Source organism: Pipra filicauda, unplaced genomic scaffold (assembly GCF_003945595.2).
Source record: "Pipra filicauda isolate LSUMZ 115617 unplaced genomic scaffold, ASM394559v2 scaffold112_size3218982_pilon, whole genome shotgun sequence".
NCBI classification, from domain to species: Eukaryota; Metazoa; Chordata; class Aves; order Passeriformes; family Pipridae; genus Pipra; species Pipra filicauda.
In genome coordinates, this window is record NW_024103574.1 from 389,590 (window position 1) to 406,880 (window position 17,291).

Below are 17,291 nucleotides of genomic sequence, written 5' to 3' on the forward strand. Positions count from 1 at the left end.
GCCCGTGAGGGCTGAGGGGCCTCGCGCCGCGGAGCCCGCGCGGGGGTGTCACGGGGGGGTCGCGCGCCGTCCGCGAGCGAGGCCGCTCTTCCTCCCCGCGCCGTCACGTGCCGCCGGGAGCCGCAAAGCAGCGGCGGCGTTTGCGACAGGGTGACAGCCAAATGGTGCGACATCGGCGGCGGCCGCAGGCGCAGCAGCCGCGGCGCTGCCAGGGCCGAGCGCCGCGCCCGGGAGGGGAGCGCACGGCGGGCACCGCGACGCGCCCCGGACACCGCTCCGCTCCGCCAGGAACGCACCGCGGGCAGCGCTTCGCACCCCGGACACCGCTCCGCTCCGCATCGCGGGCACCGCAGCCCGGGTACCGCACCGCGCCCCCGCGCCCGGCGCGACCCCCATGAGAGCAGAGCGGGCGGCGGCCGCCCCCCCGCGCACCCCCGCCCGCCCGCCTGCCTGAGCACGGAGCGCTCCCCCCGCCCCCGATGCGCCCTTAGTCCCGGCCCCGGACCCGCCTCCCGCGCTCCCCTCCCCGCCGGCGGCGGCGGCAGCAGCAGCGCCCAGGTGCGGACTTCAAACCCCGGCGCAATGGCGTCCAACGCGGCCGAGAGGGAGATCCTCTTCACCGAGATACAGGTAAGCGGCGAGGGGCGCCCCGGGAGCGCCGCCCCAGCCCCGCTCCCCTCCCTCCCTGGCGGGGAGCGCGCAGCAGCCGCCGCGCCCCGCCGCCCCCTGCCCGCCGCTCGGCGCGGGACGCCCACCCCGCACCCACACCCAGCCCCGGGCCGGGGGGGCGGTGGCGGAAGCCCGTGCCCACCCCAGGCCTCTTCCCGCCGCTCTCCCCCGGGAGCGGAGGCGCCGCCGCCCGGTCACGGCCCCACCCCGCCGCCGGCCGCGACCCGCTTTTGTCTGCGCTCGGCTCCCTCCTTCCCCCGCCGAGCGGCCGCGTCCCTCCGGCGGGGCCTGCCTGCGCCGCGCCCCCCGCCCCGGCAGCACCCCCCGCCCGCCCCGGGGCTGCCGCGCCCGCCCCGAGCCTGCCGCAGCCGCTGTGGGGCCCGGAGCTCTCGCCCTCCCCCGCCGCCCGGGCACGGCGCTGGTCCGGGCCCCGCCGAGCGCTCCCGGGGCCACCCCGCCGCCCGCGTCAGGGTCAGGCAAAGAGCCTCCTCTCCCCTGGACATGGCACCGCGCAGCAGCCGCGGCAGCTTCCTTCTTATAGGCCTTGAAGAGGAGAAGCCCGGGAAGAGGAGAAAATGGTGCGAACAGCGTTATTTGTCACACCGCGAGGGTTCTTGTCACTACATAAAACTAACTCTAAACAACGCGCGACACTGTTAGAAGTCCTGAAGACTCGAGGGTTGGAGTTTTTCATCCCTGTAGTTTGACCACTTTTGGTTGCCTGTGCAAGTGTTACTTTTCTGCTTGTCAGCTGCAGGGTTAACAGGGTTAGATGCAATTCGGGAGCTTCACTTTTGTGTTCTTATCTTTAAATGTTAGCTCAACCTGCTACCTCTTAAGCTTCCTTGTCCGGAAGAAAGTTTGCTTTCCTTTTTTTTTTTTTTTTTAATATACGTCGTTAAGTCTATGTAAGTTGTTATGTTTAACCAGGCAAAGAATGTGTGTCTGAATTTATTAGATAGACAATTAACTGAAATAAGAAGACCATAAATGGAAAGTATTGAATTTAATGCTCAAAAAGAAAATAGAAAGGCATTTTTTGAAAAGGAGAGATTTTATTTCCCAAATGCTGTTAAATTCTCCTGTAATTTTGACTGTTAGCAATGTGCTCACTTGAGTAACAAAGGAAAAGAAGGCACAACAGAGATGTAGCAGTCTACTTAATATTGTAGCACGTGAGATGGCTGAAGGCTAAGAATCCATCTAAAATGCTGAACTTTAATCAGTGGCTCATAAGTGCTTAGGAAGAATCACTATGTTAATACAAACTTGATACGATGATGTATAAGCTGGTAAACCTGTTTGAAGTGGTGAGCTGTGTGAATAGCTAACTATGGTAGTGTTACAGGCAAGATAAATGGAAGCAACATTTCTGTAGAAGTACCAAGAGTGAGGTTCACATTACTTTAAACAGAAATGAATGGAGTATTTTGGGAATGGGGAGGGTTTGTTTTTTGTTTTGTTTTGTTGCTTTTTTTTCTTGAAAGATGAGACTGACAGTGATATTAATAAAAAAAAAGAAGGTAATATAAAAAATAGTAATTTTTAAAAAACCAAAGCACAACAACAAAACAAAAAAAATTCAGGATGGATTAGATTCTTTGATTGCACTGCCTCTTCCATTATATGTGGTAACTTCTGTATTGATAAATACAGTTCCTCGGGCAGGACAGAAAGGTAAGAAGTTAACACGGGAATCCCGGGGGTTTAAGCTTCGTGAACTGCTAACTTTTAGGTATTTTTAAGAGGAACTTCTATATTAGAAGGAAACATTGTAAAGATGCTATTTTGTTTGTGGTGGTGTATATTAGCAGTGAAACGTGAAGGCATTAATATAACTCTTCTTGGTAATACTTGAAAACAAATTGCTGTTCATATACCTGTACGTAAAAGTTGGTTTAGTGGTATGGCCCGAAAAGAAAGAGAACTGCTGTGAAGTGTGAGATACGCCATTTCACACATGTTTCTTCAGGAGGGAACTTCCTCAATCTAAAGAACTCCGACTTAAAAAGTGCTTATATGTAAAATGGGCTTTTGCTTGCATATTGCAATCCTGCGCAGAAAGATGAGGAAGTTGTAGAATGCGTGGTTGCAGTAAAGGTTAAAAGGGTCAGGTAGTTGGATGGATTTAGATCATGGACAATGGTTTAGATGTTTTGCTAATACTCGTGAAAACTTACTGAAAACAAGCTAAACCCAGTGTAAATCCCAAGCTTGTTCCTGACATGGACTCTAGAGTGAGTACCGGTCAGTGATCAATATAATACATTGCTTTCTGCTGTTGCGTGTTCTGCATGCACTTGGTTATGACAGCCCTGTGTACTCCAGCATGGTATAAGTAAACTGTTAGGCTTGGGTCAAGTTAATTAAAGTGGATCACTAGTCAAGAATCAGTTGAACTCTCCTGATAAAAAGACTGGCAGACTGTCACAACTACTGACTTAACAGGATGTGAAGTGGATTCTGAGAAAATATAAAAAACAAAAGACCAAAATAGCTAACTGCTAATAAGAAAGTGGTGGTACATGTACTTGTTTTAAAGTGTACTGGGCTTAATTAAACAGGCCTTAAATAGGCCCTAGGTTGCACTTCTCACAATGACAGTTTTGTATTTTAAAAAAGTGACTCCATAACAGATAAAGCAGTTTCTTAAAAACCTCTGCTAGCAAATATCCACTTGATATTTTTGTCCCGCTTTTCCTACAAAATATGGTATGCATTCTTTTATAAGATGTGGAAAGTATGTCTTGCTTCTTAGCAGGTTTTCAGCTGAGTTTGTTCAAGGTGAAAAATGCAACACTTATTCCTCAGTAGTTAGCAAATGCATAATATGAAGTAAACTTGGCATTAAAAATCCTCCTTTTGGTTTGTTCTGTTTAGTAGCTTCACCAGTGAAATTGCCTGATTACTAAAGATTGAAAAGATTACATAAAGCCAGATTACCCTTTTTTACCTCTTTTTATCTCCAGTACAGGTTTTTTTGTAGGAGGGGGAATGAGTTTGGGTAAGAACCACTATTGCTGATGTTGCCTTCCATTCCATTCGCTTAGAACTTTGTCCACCAGGTAAAGGAGCCTCTCCAGTGCTTGTTCTCAGGTTAATTGCACAGTCTTTAACTCTTTGCTTCCTGGTGGAAGTGGCAACCTGTTACTTCATAAAATTAAACTTTAAGGTATGGTGCTGCAGGCTGTTAAATAAGGCATCTGTGAAATAAATTTTAAGTTTCTAATGGAAAAAAAGTTTGTTCGGTTTTTTTTTCCAAATCATTATTAAAAAGAAAAGAGAAGGTCTTTTGTGAAGTTGTGTGTGTTTCCAAAGATGTGTGCTTTCATTGGCAGTGATGGTAGATGTCAGCATAGTAAGTTGATATGGCTAGGTGAACAGAAATTATTACTAGGAGTATTTAAATAAAACTATTGTGTATGCATAGTAGTTACACTTTTGTACTTTTAGATGTTCACTACCACTTCTTTTCTAGACAGTACTGTAAATCTTTTAAACTTGGGGCTTTTATTGTTGATGTTACAGGATTTATTTTAAGAAAATTTTAGGTTCACTCAAAATTGTGCTTTCAAAACAATACTTGTTTAATACGAGGGGAAAAAGAGCATATTACTTGGTTTTATTTGCTTAAATGAAATTGTTTGGTCAAGATAGAGAACTTGGGCTGTGCCCTGAAGTACAGCATGTAAGAGATCTTCAGTTATTTCAAATGGAAGTGTAAAGGACTACGTCTGGAATTAACTTTTCAAACTCAGCCATAATACATATTTCTAATATCACAGAACATTGAAAAAAATGTCTTTATTTCTATATTTGTCAGAATAAGGAGGTTTTTAATGGATATTTTGTTTTAATGCCATAGTCATCTAAGTTCCTAAGATGCTGTACTTAGGAATCTTAAAGCAGAAGTGTTATGACAGAATCATGTTTGAAATCTCTTGGTAACTTTTTTTGTTTTTTTTCAATAGTGATGAACAGTACCACAACTGAAATATAAACTGAAATATATGTAAATTAGGGTTATATGATGGCACACTCACTGTAGTTTTTTGTTTGTTTTATTTTTTCCATTTCATACCTGGGACAAGAATTTTCATAAAGTGAATGTGACTGAACTGAGTCAGTATTGAGTGCTGACTGAACTGAGTGCTCAGTATTTTGTTAGTCTGCATGATACAAATCGAACAGTTGAGTCTTAGATTATACAACTATGTTTTGTATATAAATGTGTATGAAATTGGGCACTTGTACCTTGCCATGTTGGGTTATACTACCAGATGGGACTGTGAAGACCTGTATTTCATTCCTGGCTGCTCTGCTCTCATCTAGGTGACATTAGGCAGATGACTTTGCTTACTCATGTCTCAGTTTCCTCATCTTTAGAATAGAGGTAGGGATGCTTGTTTTTTTAGAGATGAAAAGTACTGGGTATTTATTATTAGCTGTGGTCAAGTGCCTAAGGACACCATAAAAAGGGACAAGTAACCTAATTAATCTGTTTTGAGGAGGAATTGTAATTGGGTTGAACACTCAGCAGTAAGACTGCCTTCAAATGATGTTCAGCTAGAACAGATTAGCTTTCAATAATTTTGAATCACTCTTGTTTCTTCAGAAGAAGAAAATGTCACATTCAAGTGAAAATATCCTGAACTAGTCTACTGCAGTTTAGAAATGAAAATGTGTGTACAGCTGCTTGGGATTTCTTAGGCCCCTACAAATGCTTTCAGAACTGGTGGATCTAGGGAAGCGCTTCAGGTTTTTTTCCATTTGTGGATATATATTACTCTTTAAACAGTCCTCTATTCAAAACTTGTATTAGTAAAATATACATCCTGTTCTCAGTGGAACATAAACAGTCCTTAAAATACCTTTAGGTAGGTGCATGGGTGGGGTTTTTAGTTTTGTTTTGATTTAGGTTTTTTTCCATTTGTTGAATTCTGTCAGTCTGTCTATTAACATAAGAACTTGTATATGATGTAGACTTGTATACATTTGACTGAATTTTCTTTGTCAGAGTAGCTGTCTTTTTAAGACCCAGATCTGTTATTTTAACTCATGATTAATTATTAGTGATGGCCAGTAGAAAAGTATTTAGTTACAGTATGTGTAATAGTTCTTCTGGAACAGTTTTATACATTGTGAGTGGTCATTCTTTACAGTGTAACCAAAAGTCTGTAGTAGAATAAGTCGATAAACATGTCCTTTACATTGGGAAACAGTGGTTTAAGAACTTAATGATAGGATTAAGAATTTTTTCATCAGTGTCTCAGTGCTTTGCTGAATTAGAGATAAGACCTCTACTTAGATTCAGAGTAACAAAGCCTTATATGTGTGTTATATGCAATGCAAGGCTCAGTCTGCTTTTTTTGTGCTTTTGCTAGAAATCACTTGTACAACTGTTACAAAATGGTAGATGGTAGGCTTTTTATTTGTTTGTTTTGTTTTTTCTCTAGTGGATTGTAAATAAATGGGTTCAGGAATAGACTGAGCTAAAGCATCTCTCACGAGATACTGCTCTGTAGCATGGGCAAAGCATTTGTATGGTACTTTGAAGCTTTAATAATTAGTACTTGTTCTGCAGTTCCTGGTGCAAGTAAAAGAGCATCTTTGCTAGTGTTTGGTGTGGATGGGGGAGGTTCTTTTTAGAAAATGAGATTTATGTTGTAGGATCCAATCCATGACCTCTGTTACTTTGAGACCCAATTCAGAAGTACTACATTGAAGCAGAAACTAGTAGTGCCATTAGCTAACGAAATGCTTTGGGCCTGTCCTTACAAGTAACATTATATCTGATATATGTGTTTGTTTATTTGAACTGCAGCTAAACAATTATGTCACAATGACACAAATCGACACCATTTTTGTTACTGCCATTTTACACTACTGGTTACTTACTGTTTGGCAGCTCATCAGTGAATTGAACTACTTGCATGGCAGTCTGGACATGCATCCTATGGATCAAAGTGCTGCTCGGTGGATTTTCTCATGATTTTGTGGGATGATTTCCCAAACCTTGAGGAATTCTGTGACTGTGTGTCAAATTAGTGAAGTTTAGTGTCATCCATCAGCTTTGCTGGTGCAACTTCTGGCAGCTGGTGAGGATGATATGGCTGAGTTCTGTGGCAAGCAGACATTCACGTGAACAGGATAGTAGTGTGTAGTTGCAGGCTTATGTTCAGCTAAATGGACCAGCCCTGCTGGGAATCCTACTGCTGTTGTACTCTGGTTAATAGAAGAGGCTGAAATCGAGTTATTCAGGCTAATGCTTTTAACTTAACGAGTAGGGCGAGTTGAGACAGTTCACATGGTGAGTTACCACGGCTCAGTTGTGGGACCACCAGCTGGGTAGTGGTGATGTGATTGTTTTTTAAGAGCAGGCCATACCTTATATTTTTCTTGACATGAGGTGTAGATGCAGTTTCCTATAGTCTGTATCAGCATTATGCCCAGGGTGGCTGTACTTCCTGTTTACTGCTGCTGCGGTGTACAGAGCACTTCTGGAGTGGATGCACCGAGGTGGCAGAGCTGTGCTCTCATCAGTGCAGTTTGTGGCTTCCGCAGCCAGGGAAAAAATAGGACTATTAGCGTAAGTGTATTTCCTTAGGACAGCTCCATCTATACTAAAAGCCTTTGTTATTTTATTATAGATATATAGATAGCTATCAGGTACCAAATAATAAATGATTGACTGGGAAGGGCTGGGCTGAGTTATGAAAGTTTAATATATGCAGCTTTTCCCTGTTCCTTTTTTTTGAGACATAAAGAAAGGTTGATATATGTCAAGACCCAGGGAGGGTTTGCTCTGGCCCATCATACAGATCAGGATTTGAAAAAACCCTAAATGTGGACATTAAATTAGCTAAATTAGCTAATTAGCTAAAGCTAAATTAGTTAGCTTTTTCTGCCTCCAATTCCTGTGGATTTCTTTAAGCCTTGTCTTCACTGGAGATGTATTGGGTTTTAAATGACAGAGAATTTCTGACTTCTTCTCTAAATAAGTGCAGATCAGAGAACTTGAATCAAAAGCCTGTAATATGTGGTTCATGTCTGCAGTGTTATGTATGGGAGTCCGGTGCTGAAGCAAACTGGTTTTTCTCTTGAGTTTTTTCAAACACTTGTTACCCTGCAACATGGTGGTAGGGCTCGCAGATTTTAAGTTTCCATTAAACACAAGAACATGTTAACCTGAAAATGAAAGTAGCGGAATCAGTTCTGTTTCTATTGAGTAGAACCAGGGAGACAAGCTTTCCATCAACTTTCTACAGTTGTTATTAGAGTGTCACAAAATACAATAGGTAGCAGATCTATAGCCAGGAAAGGAATAATTAAGTCTGCAATACCAAGGTACTAATAGATTGTATTACAGTTCTGAGATAAATCACAGGAGTATTGTGAGGCTCTGTCAGTGTGATAGAAACACTCGCAAGCAGATCTGATCAGAAAGGAGAACGTTTTGTTTGTCTGACTACAACAGTAGTAGTTTTCTGAACTAGTGCTGGGCCTTAAACTCAGAGAATATTGCTCAACTCTTGGAATGTAAGGGCTGATATACCTTTTTGCTAGCTCTTAAAAGTTAATACTCAAAGCGCTTGAAGATGACTATCGTGTACATTTTCTTTAATGAATTTTAAAAATTAAATACATGTACATGAACTTCATAAGTACATATATAACATTCTTCTATGTACTCACATTTGTTAGGCTATTGAAATAAATAGATTATTAAAATGAATAAGAAGTGAGAGTAAGTGTAGTTGTTATTTACCTGAAATAGTACTTGCAAATAATTTTGGTGCATAGGTGTTCCAAAATTATTCTTTTATTCACCTGTATGTAATTTTTTTCATATATGAACTTCATGTAACTTTTGAGGAGAAATTGAGAGTTGATGATTAAAATAGGCAGAAAAAAATCCTTTTTTTAATTTCAAAGTACCACACGAACTGGCTAATTAAACAGGAAATCATGGTATGGTTCAGTATATCACTGCTGCTATAGTTGGCTTGTGAACTTAGGAACTTTCACATATGTATTTTTGAAAACTGTCAAAAGATGTACTTCGTTTGGTGTTTTTGTTGCAGATCACTAAGATGTAAGACAGATTTGTGATGTAAATTCAGGGGGGAAGAGTTCTGGTTGCCTCACTGACCATGTCACGTGCAGAAGCTGGACGCTTTGCCCGTGCAGACTTGAGGCTGTTGCTCAAAGAAAGTGTCAAACTTTGTCAGCTGGTACTGCTGCTGAAAGTGAGGATGCTCCATATTGTGTTGCTTTACATTTGCACAGACAGCTGTCTGGTGAACAGATTTTGTTGTTTTGCTTTGGTGGGGTTTTTTCACTCTAAATTAGATTTCAGTCAGATCAGGTTCACAATCCAGTTCCCTGTGTGGCCATATAAAGGTTTGTACTGGCATATATCAGTGAATGGTCTGGGGCAGGAACAAACTGTTAGGGGCTGGGACTGATGGTTCTTTAGGATGCTTTTTTTTGCCTGCAGTGGTGGTTCATGCAGAAAATGTTTATCAGATTACAGGCTGAGATTTACTCTCATGTATGTGGCTTTAAACTGAGGACTGGGGATAGAGTCCGATTCTGCTGCAGATGAATATACAGATAATGAACAGTCCAAGCAGTGTCCGTGGCAAGTCTTTTCTAGCTTTGTATTCTTCAAGCAGAAAGTCTCACAATATGCATGCGACAGTGAAAACCTGTTTGTCTGAAAAAGCTTTGAAAATACTGAAAATGTTGAAAGTCATGCATGAATAGATAATGTAGCTATGTTCAGTTTGATGTGGAAGGCTGAGAGCAGTGCTAAGGTTTTGTAGCAGTATGCCAGGTGAATGTAGGGATATGACCCAGCTTTATTATCTAACTTTCAGAAGTTACTGTTAAATCTTTTATGCACTCAATGCAAGAAGTAGTTTTGAAAAATCTTGAGTATTTTTGTTATTTCTCTAAAATGAAAGAAAAAGTGAGTATACAATCAAAATGGATGGGATTGAATTTTGGAGTGAAGGCAAAGTACTGTGCAAATAATACTATAAACTTACTATCCATAAAGATAAGGAAGAGAGTGAGGTATTACAGTTTGATATGAATACATCTGTCTGTTAATGAATAGCTCAATAACTGTGAGACATTTGAATATTCAGTAGGAAAAAAATCCCTAACAGTGATGAGTTGAATGTTTGCAATAACAAAATATCTCAAAATAGTCACATGAGCATCAATTAAAGCACCAGTTAGAGAACTTCGAACTATTGTGTACAAGATTGATGCTGTTTTTCGGAAGTCTAGCCAAATTTAGGGGGGGAAAGGCCTGAGAATATGGTGCAGAAATAAGAAATTTGAGGTAACAAAAGTGATTCAATGTTTTCAAAGTTCTTGTGTTCAGTTAATTTCAAAATTATCAATTCTTTCTCATTCTCCTTGTACTTACTGACAAACTCTGAGTGTATTATCTTAAATTTGTATAGTTGAGATGAAGGATTATATTTTAGAATAAACAAGGAAATTGTTTTTGATTATTTTAGGTGTTTCAAAGCTCTCTACTAAGAACTGGGTTTTGTGTAATGTGAGCTAGAAACTTTATGCCAGTCCTTAGATAAATGGAAAAAACTTGCTTGGTTCTGTTATTCTGCATACCCTTCTCTTCTACAGGAAAAGGTACATAACCCCCTTTATTATAGATTTTATGACTTTCTCTGTTTACATCACTAAGGTTATTGGATATGAGATTGAAGTTTCTTTTTCATCATTGTGATGCACATTATCACTTGGATTTTTAAGTAACATAATCCCAAAAGCATCCAAAACTATTGTTGAGAATTTAGAAGGAATGCAGATTGACTGTGTGGCCTGTTGCTTTTTGCAAGCATACTATGTAAAACCATCCACTGCTTTTCAACTTCTTATGTTTATTTATATGGGAAGACACTGCAAAACAATTAAGTGGAATGTGTTTTAAGAGGATGTTTCCTTTATAGATAGATCTGCATAAGACATGACAAGATTATTTCTTTCCTAATACTCAGATCATGTAAGCTAAAATTATAAGACAAATGATGACAAAGAAGTGTCAGCTTTTCTTAAAGCTATTAAGCTCTGCAGTTGTAAGGATGTGTGCTGCCTGCCACCCACCTGGAGCACATGGGGAAATACATGGGCATAGCCAGGTGGGGAGACAGAATACAGTAAACTGGATCTAGCAAAAGGTTATAGAAGACAGAGTCAGGGTTTCAAAGGCTTGTATTGAAAAGTACCAAAATAAGCATACTACAGATCTACAGAATGTTTTAAAATCAGCGAGGCCTTTTTGTAGGACGTGTTCTAAACTTAGTGGCAGCAGTAGGAAAGTAAAAGTACTGTAAATCGTACATGCCTGACTACTAGTGTAGCATTCTTGAACTGCTGCCCATTTGGGACTCGGCAATCTCCTTTAATGGAAGCATGTTTTCTTCAATATTTGAGTTTGTTTGTTGCTTATTTATAAGCTCATATAAAGCCGGTGTTTTAGGCTGAGAATGATTGGATGTCAAAAGTTATCATTTGCAGATTATAATATCTATATTATTAGAGATCCTTAGGAAAACGATTTAAATGTTGTTGTTGAAACTTAACCCATTATTTAATGATTTTTCTTCAAGTTGCTAGGATTTATCTTTGGTTTCTTCTTTCCTGAAGGGATGGGAACATGACATTTTGAAATATAAAACAGATAGTACTTAAACATTAGAAAAAAAAATTTCTTTCAAAGGGTTTTTTAATGGTTGTTCTTTACTTTATTCATACCAGTTAGTGGGAGTCAAACTAAGTATTTGTCTGTTGGATGAAAAATGTAGTTTTTACTATTCATTTTTATCTAGCTGGTTCAGATATGATTCTTCATCACATAAGCCACTTCACAAAGTAACATGTGGATCTTTTTTCCTTTTCATTTTGTAGATGCACTTTTTAAATAAAAGGTGTGTCTGTGGCAAAGTAGATGGTATCCACCAGCAGTTAATTTTTCGTTTTGGGGGGCAAACTCCTTTCTTGAATTCTGCATTTAGTTGTAATATAGTACATAATGCAGAAACAATTTCTGATTGTTATTTTAATTACTTTAGAAATTGGTGTTCATCTGTATTAGGATTCCATGCAAGAGAGTGAATTTATTCTCTAGCTTTAATTAAACTAATTCTAACAGATTTTTTTAGAAAGTTCTTAGAAGTTTCTTAAGTGCAAAAGGAAAAAGAATGATGGTCTGTTGTAGAGTGGTATTCAGTATCATGATCTATTTTTCAGGTTAGCAGCTAGCACTAATTCTAAAGTACCCTTTTTTGAAGTGTTTCTTTTTGCTGGGAGTAACTCAGTGACACTGTCAAGGCAGCAGCTGCCTTGCACGTGGGAATTGGTTTCTTTAACTCCAGTGTGATTCTTGAACCAGAAGACCTGGGGTATGAAAGAAAGGCAAGGGAGATGCAAGTTCTGCAAAATATCTCCCATATTTGTATTTTTTTCCCTTTCTATAATAGACAATACTTTTTTATGAACTCAGAAGTAGCATTTCTTTTATTTTGCATTTAATTAATTCACTATCAATGTAAGGTTTATACAGTACTTCAAGTAAACAGATTAGTAAAACTTAACTAGAGGCATATTCTGAATTGATTCACATACACTTTCTGAACTATACAGCTGAATTATTTTCTTCTTGGTTTACATCTGTCACGTAGTAGTTTCTGCAGATTTCCTTCACTGATTTTTGTCTTGCACTTTGCTAACAATGTACATTGAAAATATCGGATGTTTCTAATTACTCATATTACTTTTTCACTGTTATAAAATAATCTGTTGACTGTCCTGAAGTATTTTTATGTTTCTTTAGTGCAATGAATATACTTGAAGCTTAGTACATCGTGAGGTGCATCCACTGGGAATTCCTGCGTATCTGCGATACAGAAGCAGTGAGCATTTTAGTGGCATATACTGGGAATGATCAGAGCTGCTCCTTGCTCACTTAGGGTTAGCAGAAGGAAAGGGCTGGCTGTGGTTCTGGCATCTTCAGAAAATGGGGAGAGCTTGTGCCTAGAAGCAATCATGCTAGTTCATTGTGTCCTGATGAGGTAAAACAGTGGGAAGGGCATGAAAAAGAAACAAGTAATGCTCAGAGAGGCCAGGAAAGTTTAGAGTTGAGAGGATGGTAGCCTGATCTAAATATAGTATCTTAGTTTGGAAAATAGTGTAGACAGATTGGGACTGTACTTTATTTTTGTGTAGTTTAATTTCTTTTTTTATTATAGAGACTGATTTTTATTTTTATCCTGTGACTCTTGACATCTTTAATAGAATGCTTGAGAGAGCATCAAAAGAACACCCCCCACCCACTCAAAATCACCCTCTTCAAATACAGCTAGGAAATAGCCCCAACCAAATTGTAAATTTCTGTCAGAATATATGGGTCTCTTTCATCAAGTAGAAGTTATATTCCTGCTGGGATTTTTCCGTCAAAAGTTAGTTTGTATATTTTTGTCTCCTAAAGATGAGATGCCTTAGATTAGATAGCTCATTATAGAGGAATACATTGTAGATACTCTTGGGAATGCAGCAGGTTAAACTTCAACCATAAATAGCTTCTGACTGCAGTACTTTCTTTAGCTTAAAGGACTTCTTCATGAAGGTTTTGCTGAATGTCATATCTAAAGTATTTTTTGTAGCTCTTGGTTATTGATAAAGCAGAATAATCTACTTCTATTTACCACAGTTTTGATGCTACAGTTTCTGTTACTACCTAAAGCTTTTTCTCAGGCTGCTAACTGAAATGCTTCTGAGCTGAAATGAAGTGGAAAACTTTTAGCCTTGAAGAAGAATGCCTTGAAAGTTATGAGCATACCAAAATCAGTTACACTGGAATATTGGCAACAAATATTGCTAGGACGTTTTTTGAAATTGTAAGTGTGTGGGAAAACTACTGTTCATATGTGCCCTGTAAAACAGAGTGAGGCTTTTAATATTCAAAAATAGATCAATTTAGGATATACAGAGATTACATAACACATTCAAGATTCCATTCACATGGTTGGTGCTGGAAAACATATAGAATGCATGTGTAACCTTCCCTTCTCTGAAAAAGGAAGGGTATTGAGGTCACTAACAAGTATACCTCATTGTGGGTTTTCTGAATGCTCAGCAGTATAAAAAATAACATATCATTCCCCTAATTTAATGCAATTGTAAGGTGAGAACTTTTTGCCATTGGTATGTATACTTGGGTTTATAGAATATCCTATAAAATTTAGTTTTGTAGGTATGTCTGTACATGATGCATTGAAAAGCTGTTTGTGCTGCTTTATATCTGTTATGTTACAGGTCTCATTGGTGCATTGGTTATTTTGAAACCGATGCTTCCCATTTTCTATTTAACTGATATTGAAACTGTGCTGATGACAAGAGCTAGATGGAAAAGAGTCCTATGCAAGTACCTGTGCAAAACAGGAAACAGCTTACTTGGGAGATGGTGCTGAGACTGAACATAAAAAGTAAAACTTGTTAAATATGCATTAGGCAATCCTTTGCTAAAATCCTAGACTTTTTTCAACACTTCTCACTGCAAACTTCATATATAAGTCAGATGTTCATTTTGGGTCATAAGAAAGTAGATTTAATTAGAGTACTGTATTGCAGTCAGTAGGGGATCAGGGCTCCTAAAAACTAAGAAAATGTAGAAAGTTTTTAAAACCAAAACTTTAAGCAGATTTGTATTTAGAAATGTAAACTTATTAAGAACTTTTTGTAATCCATATAGTAAATGAAATCACCTGCCTCTTTTTCATTGCTGTTGTATGTAAAGCAGTAAAGTCAGGCAATTTTCTTTTGGCTTCTGGTGTAGTTTAAGACAGGGTTCTATTTCTTCATGATTCTGTAATGCCTAGGGAATTCTTAAATAGAAAATGGACATTAAGAGCCAATGAGAAATTTTCTACCATATTCTAAGGGCCAGAGAAAGAAGGATTGCAAAAACACTATTCAGATGTATCACAGCATACATCAGCGATGCTCTGTAGAAGTCTCAGACAAATGGGGATGTGAAGTAATGCTTCCATAAATAACTCTGTGTTCATCCATAAACTTTTACTGGAAAGGCATGGAATGAGATGCCTGCATCTCTGCAAGTGGAATTTTGGGTGTGGCAGCCCCAGTAGGAAAAAGTGATCTTTTCTACTGACCACCTGTAAAAGATGAGGAAAGGATTTAAGGAGACTTTCCCATCCTTCTTTTACTGCTGGAGGTGAAAGTAGGAGCAGGATTTCCAGCTGGGTGGAGTGTAGGCTGTGAAATTCAGTAACTTCACATATAATAACCCAAAGTACTGAGAAAGGGTTCTCGATCCTAGAATATAGCATAGCTCCTTGGTATAAATACAAACATACATCCCTTTCCTGTAATAACAGATTCAGGTATCAGGCTGGGAAACCCATAAGCTGTGGTAAAACCACTGTTGCAAAGTCCTAGAAAGCAAAAAAGTCTGGTTCCTTCACAAGGATCTAGTATTTAGCCATTTGGCCTCTTGCCTCATGAAACAGATGTTAGTATTATCTCTGATATGTCTTGCTGCATTTATAATGTACAAAATAGTTGGCTGCTAAAGGTGATGGCTTAATTACAGTGGAATGTAGACTCTCAACTCTTCCATTAGTTTTGCAATGGCTAAAAATAGCTCCTGTAAAATATAGTAAAGTTAAATGGACTAACATCAGTAGTCTGTGCTGAAAGTTGAAATTGCCAGAAACAAAGAAGTTTGGGGTTTTTTTCTTTTCAATTGATAATTATTCATGACAGAAATGGAGGTTCTGAGACCACTTTGTTGTGCTTTTCAGATTAAAGAAGTGTATTGGTCTTTAGCAGTGTCCTGGTACTTGTATGTGTTATTGAGAAATTCCTGTTTATTAGATGAGGATTTCTTTTACATCATTTCAATGTTAACCTGCACTAAAAGAACAGAGAAGTTCCAATTGTAATGACTTCTTTGTGTGGTAAGACATTTTAGCATTCTTCTCTTGCAGTTTAGTTAGACTGTGTTACATTGAAGTACCACCACTTGAGATGTGGCAATTGCTGATATTGTGATTTGTGGATGAGCAGAATGGTCAGTCTGTTGCATTATCTGAGATAGATAATAATGCTTTTGTAATAGAAGCTATTATATAATTTAGTTTTATCATAATAGAAGAAAAACACCTTACAAATGGGAGTGGACCTGATTGTCGGTATTAATGGCTGGGGTTTGAATTCCTTGGGATTTTATTTTTGTATTTCTGCATAGTAACTAAAACTCCTTCACAAGCAGAAGTTTAACCGCACATGTTTATCTTAACAACATTTCAACATTTTATCTTAACATTTCAACAGCTGTTGAAAATGTATAGTTGCAATGTTAACTTCACATTAAGGTAAGTATATTTTTGGATGCATGCCCAACAAATTATCACCTTTGTACAGTGTGTATTGAGTTTGAGGAGGAGTTATCGAATCATAAGGTGTGACTGTGACTCATGTCTGTTGACTTGACCTTTCTACCTTTGAAAATCTCTTCTACCAAGTTAAATATCACATCTTGTAGCTTGGTTAAGGTAATGATATTTTTTCGAACATCTTGAGCTGTATATGTCATATTATTCTGTTCTGAATGTTAGACAAAACCAGGTAAATATTTTATATTTAAAAAACCAATGAAAGCATTTATATTGGGATAACATAAAAAATTTACTTTCTGTAGCAGCAGAAATCCTTGGGTTTAGGTGTTTGCTTTAACACACACTTCCACAGATATGCTGAAACTAGTATGGGGAAGGGGGAGAGTGTTTCTGTCTTGGGGACAGATTACTAGTTTCTGTATTATTAGTACTTAGAGGCAAATTCTCCACACAACATTTGCATGACCTTAGCTTTATCTTAGATAGTTCTGTTTCTTGAGTAAGTCATGTTGGACTTGAAGTATTTCAAAGCCATAAAACAATTTCTTGCACCAAAATTGAGCTTAATGTAACTACAGAGGAATCAATCAAGTCAAACTGAGACAAGTCTAGTGATAAGAATTTCTCTTAAAAAAAAAAACAACTGTTGTTTCAGTCTCTAGCAGTAATTCAAAATGGGTGTATTAATTTCTAAAAGAAATGGATATCCATATGTACTATTTGGCAAGTATGTTAAAATACACACTTTATTTTAAAAGCTCATGCTGTATATATTCAAGAAGTAATTCTAGGTCATTAGGACAAAGTCATTTATATATTTATATGGTACAGAAAATTGCAGATGTTTACATGATTAAAACAGTAACTCTTGTGTTTATTTGAAAGTGTTTAAAATAACAAACAAACCAAAGTTCACCAATACCTAAGTCTCTTTCAATGCATGTATTTGCTATCAATTTTAAAACTTAAAAGGTTCTTATTTTAAAGCAGCCTCAAACTGTTAAACACTCAAAAAGAGTAATTTCTCTGCTGTTTACCAGTCTTCATATTTTTATGGGATCTTAAGAATTTTTCACCAAAGTATGTCTCAAAAGAAGACTAAATTTTCCAGTTCAAATTTAGAAAATGCAAAACAAGTTTGTGCATGAAATTCCTGTGTTGGCA

General features: G+C 38.7%; 1 protein-coding gene across 1 annotated transcript in view; it reads left to right on the forward strand.

Moving 5' to 3' along the window:
- The first annotated feature begins 205 nt into the window (after positions 1 to 205).
- PKN2 (protein kinase N2) overlaps positions 206 to 17,291 on the forward strand; it is a 55,059-nt gene continuing 37,973 nt past the window's right edge. The window contains exon 1 of the mRNA XM_027713073.2: positions 206 to 630. Coding sequence (XP_027568874.1) covers positions 583 to 630 — 48 coding nt within the window. The 5' untranslated portion in view covers positions 206 to 582. The remainder of the gene's footprint in view (positions 631 to 17,291) is intronic.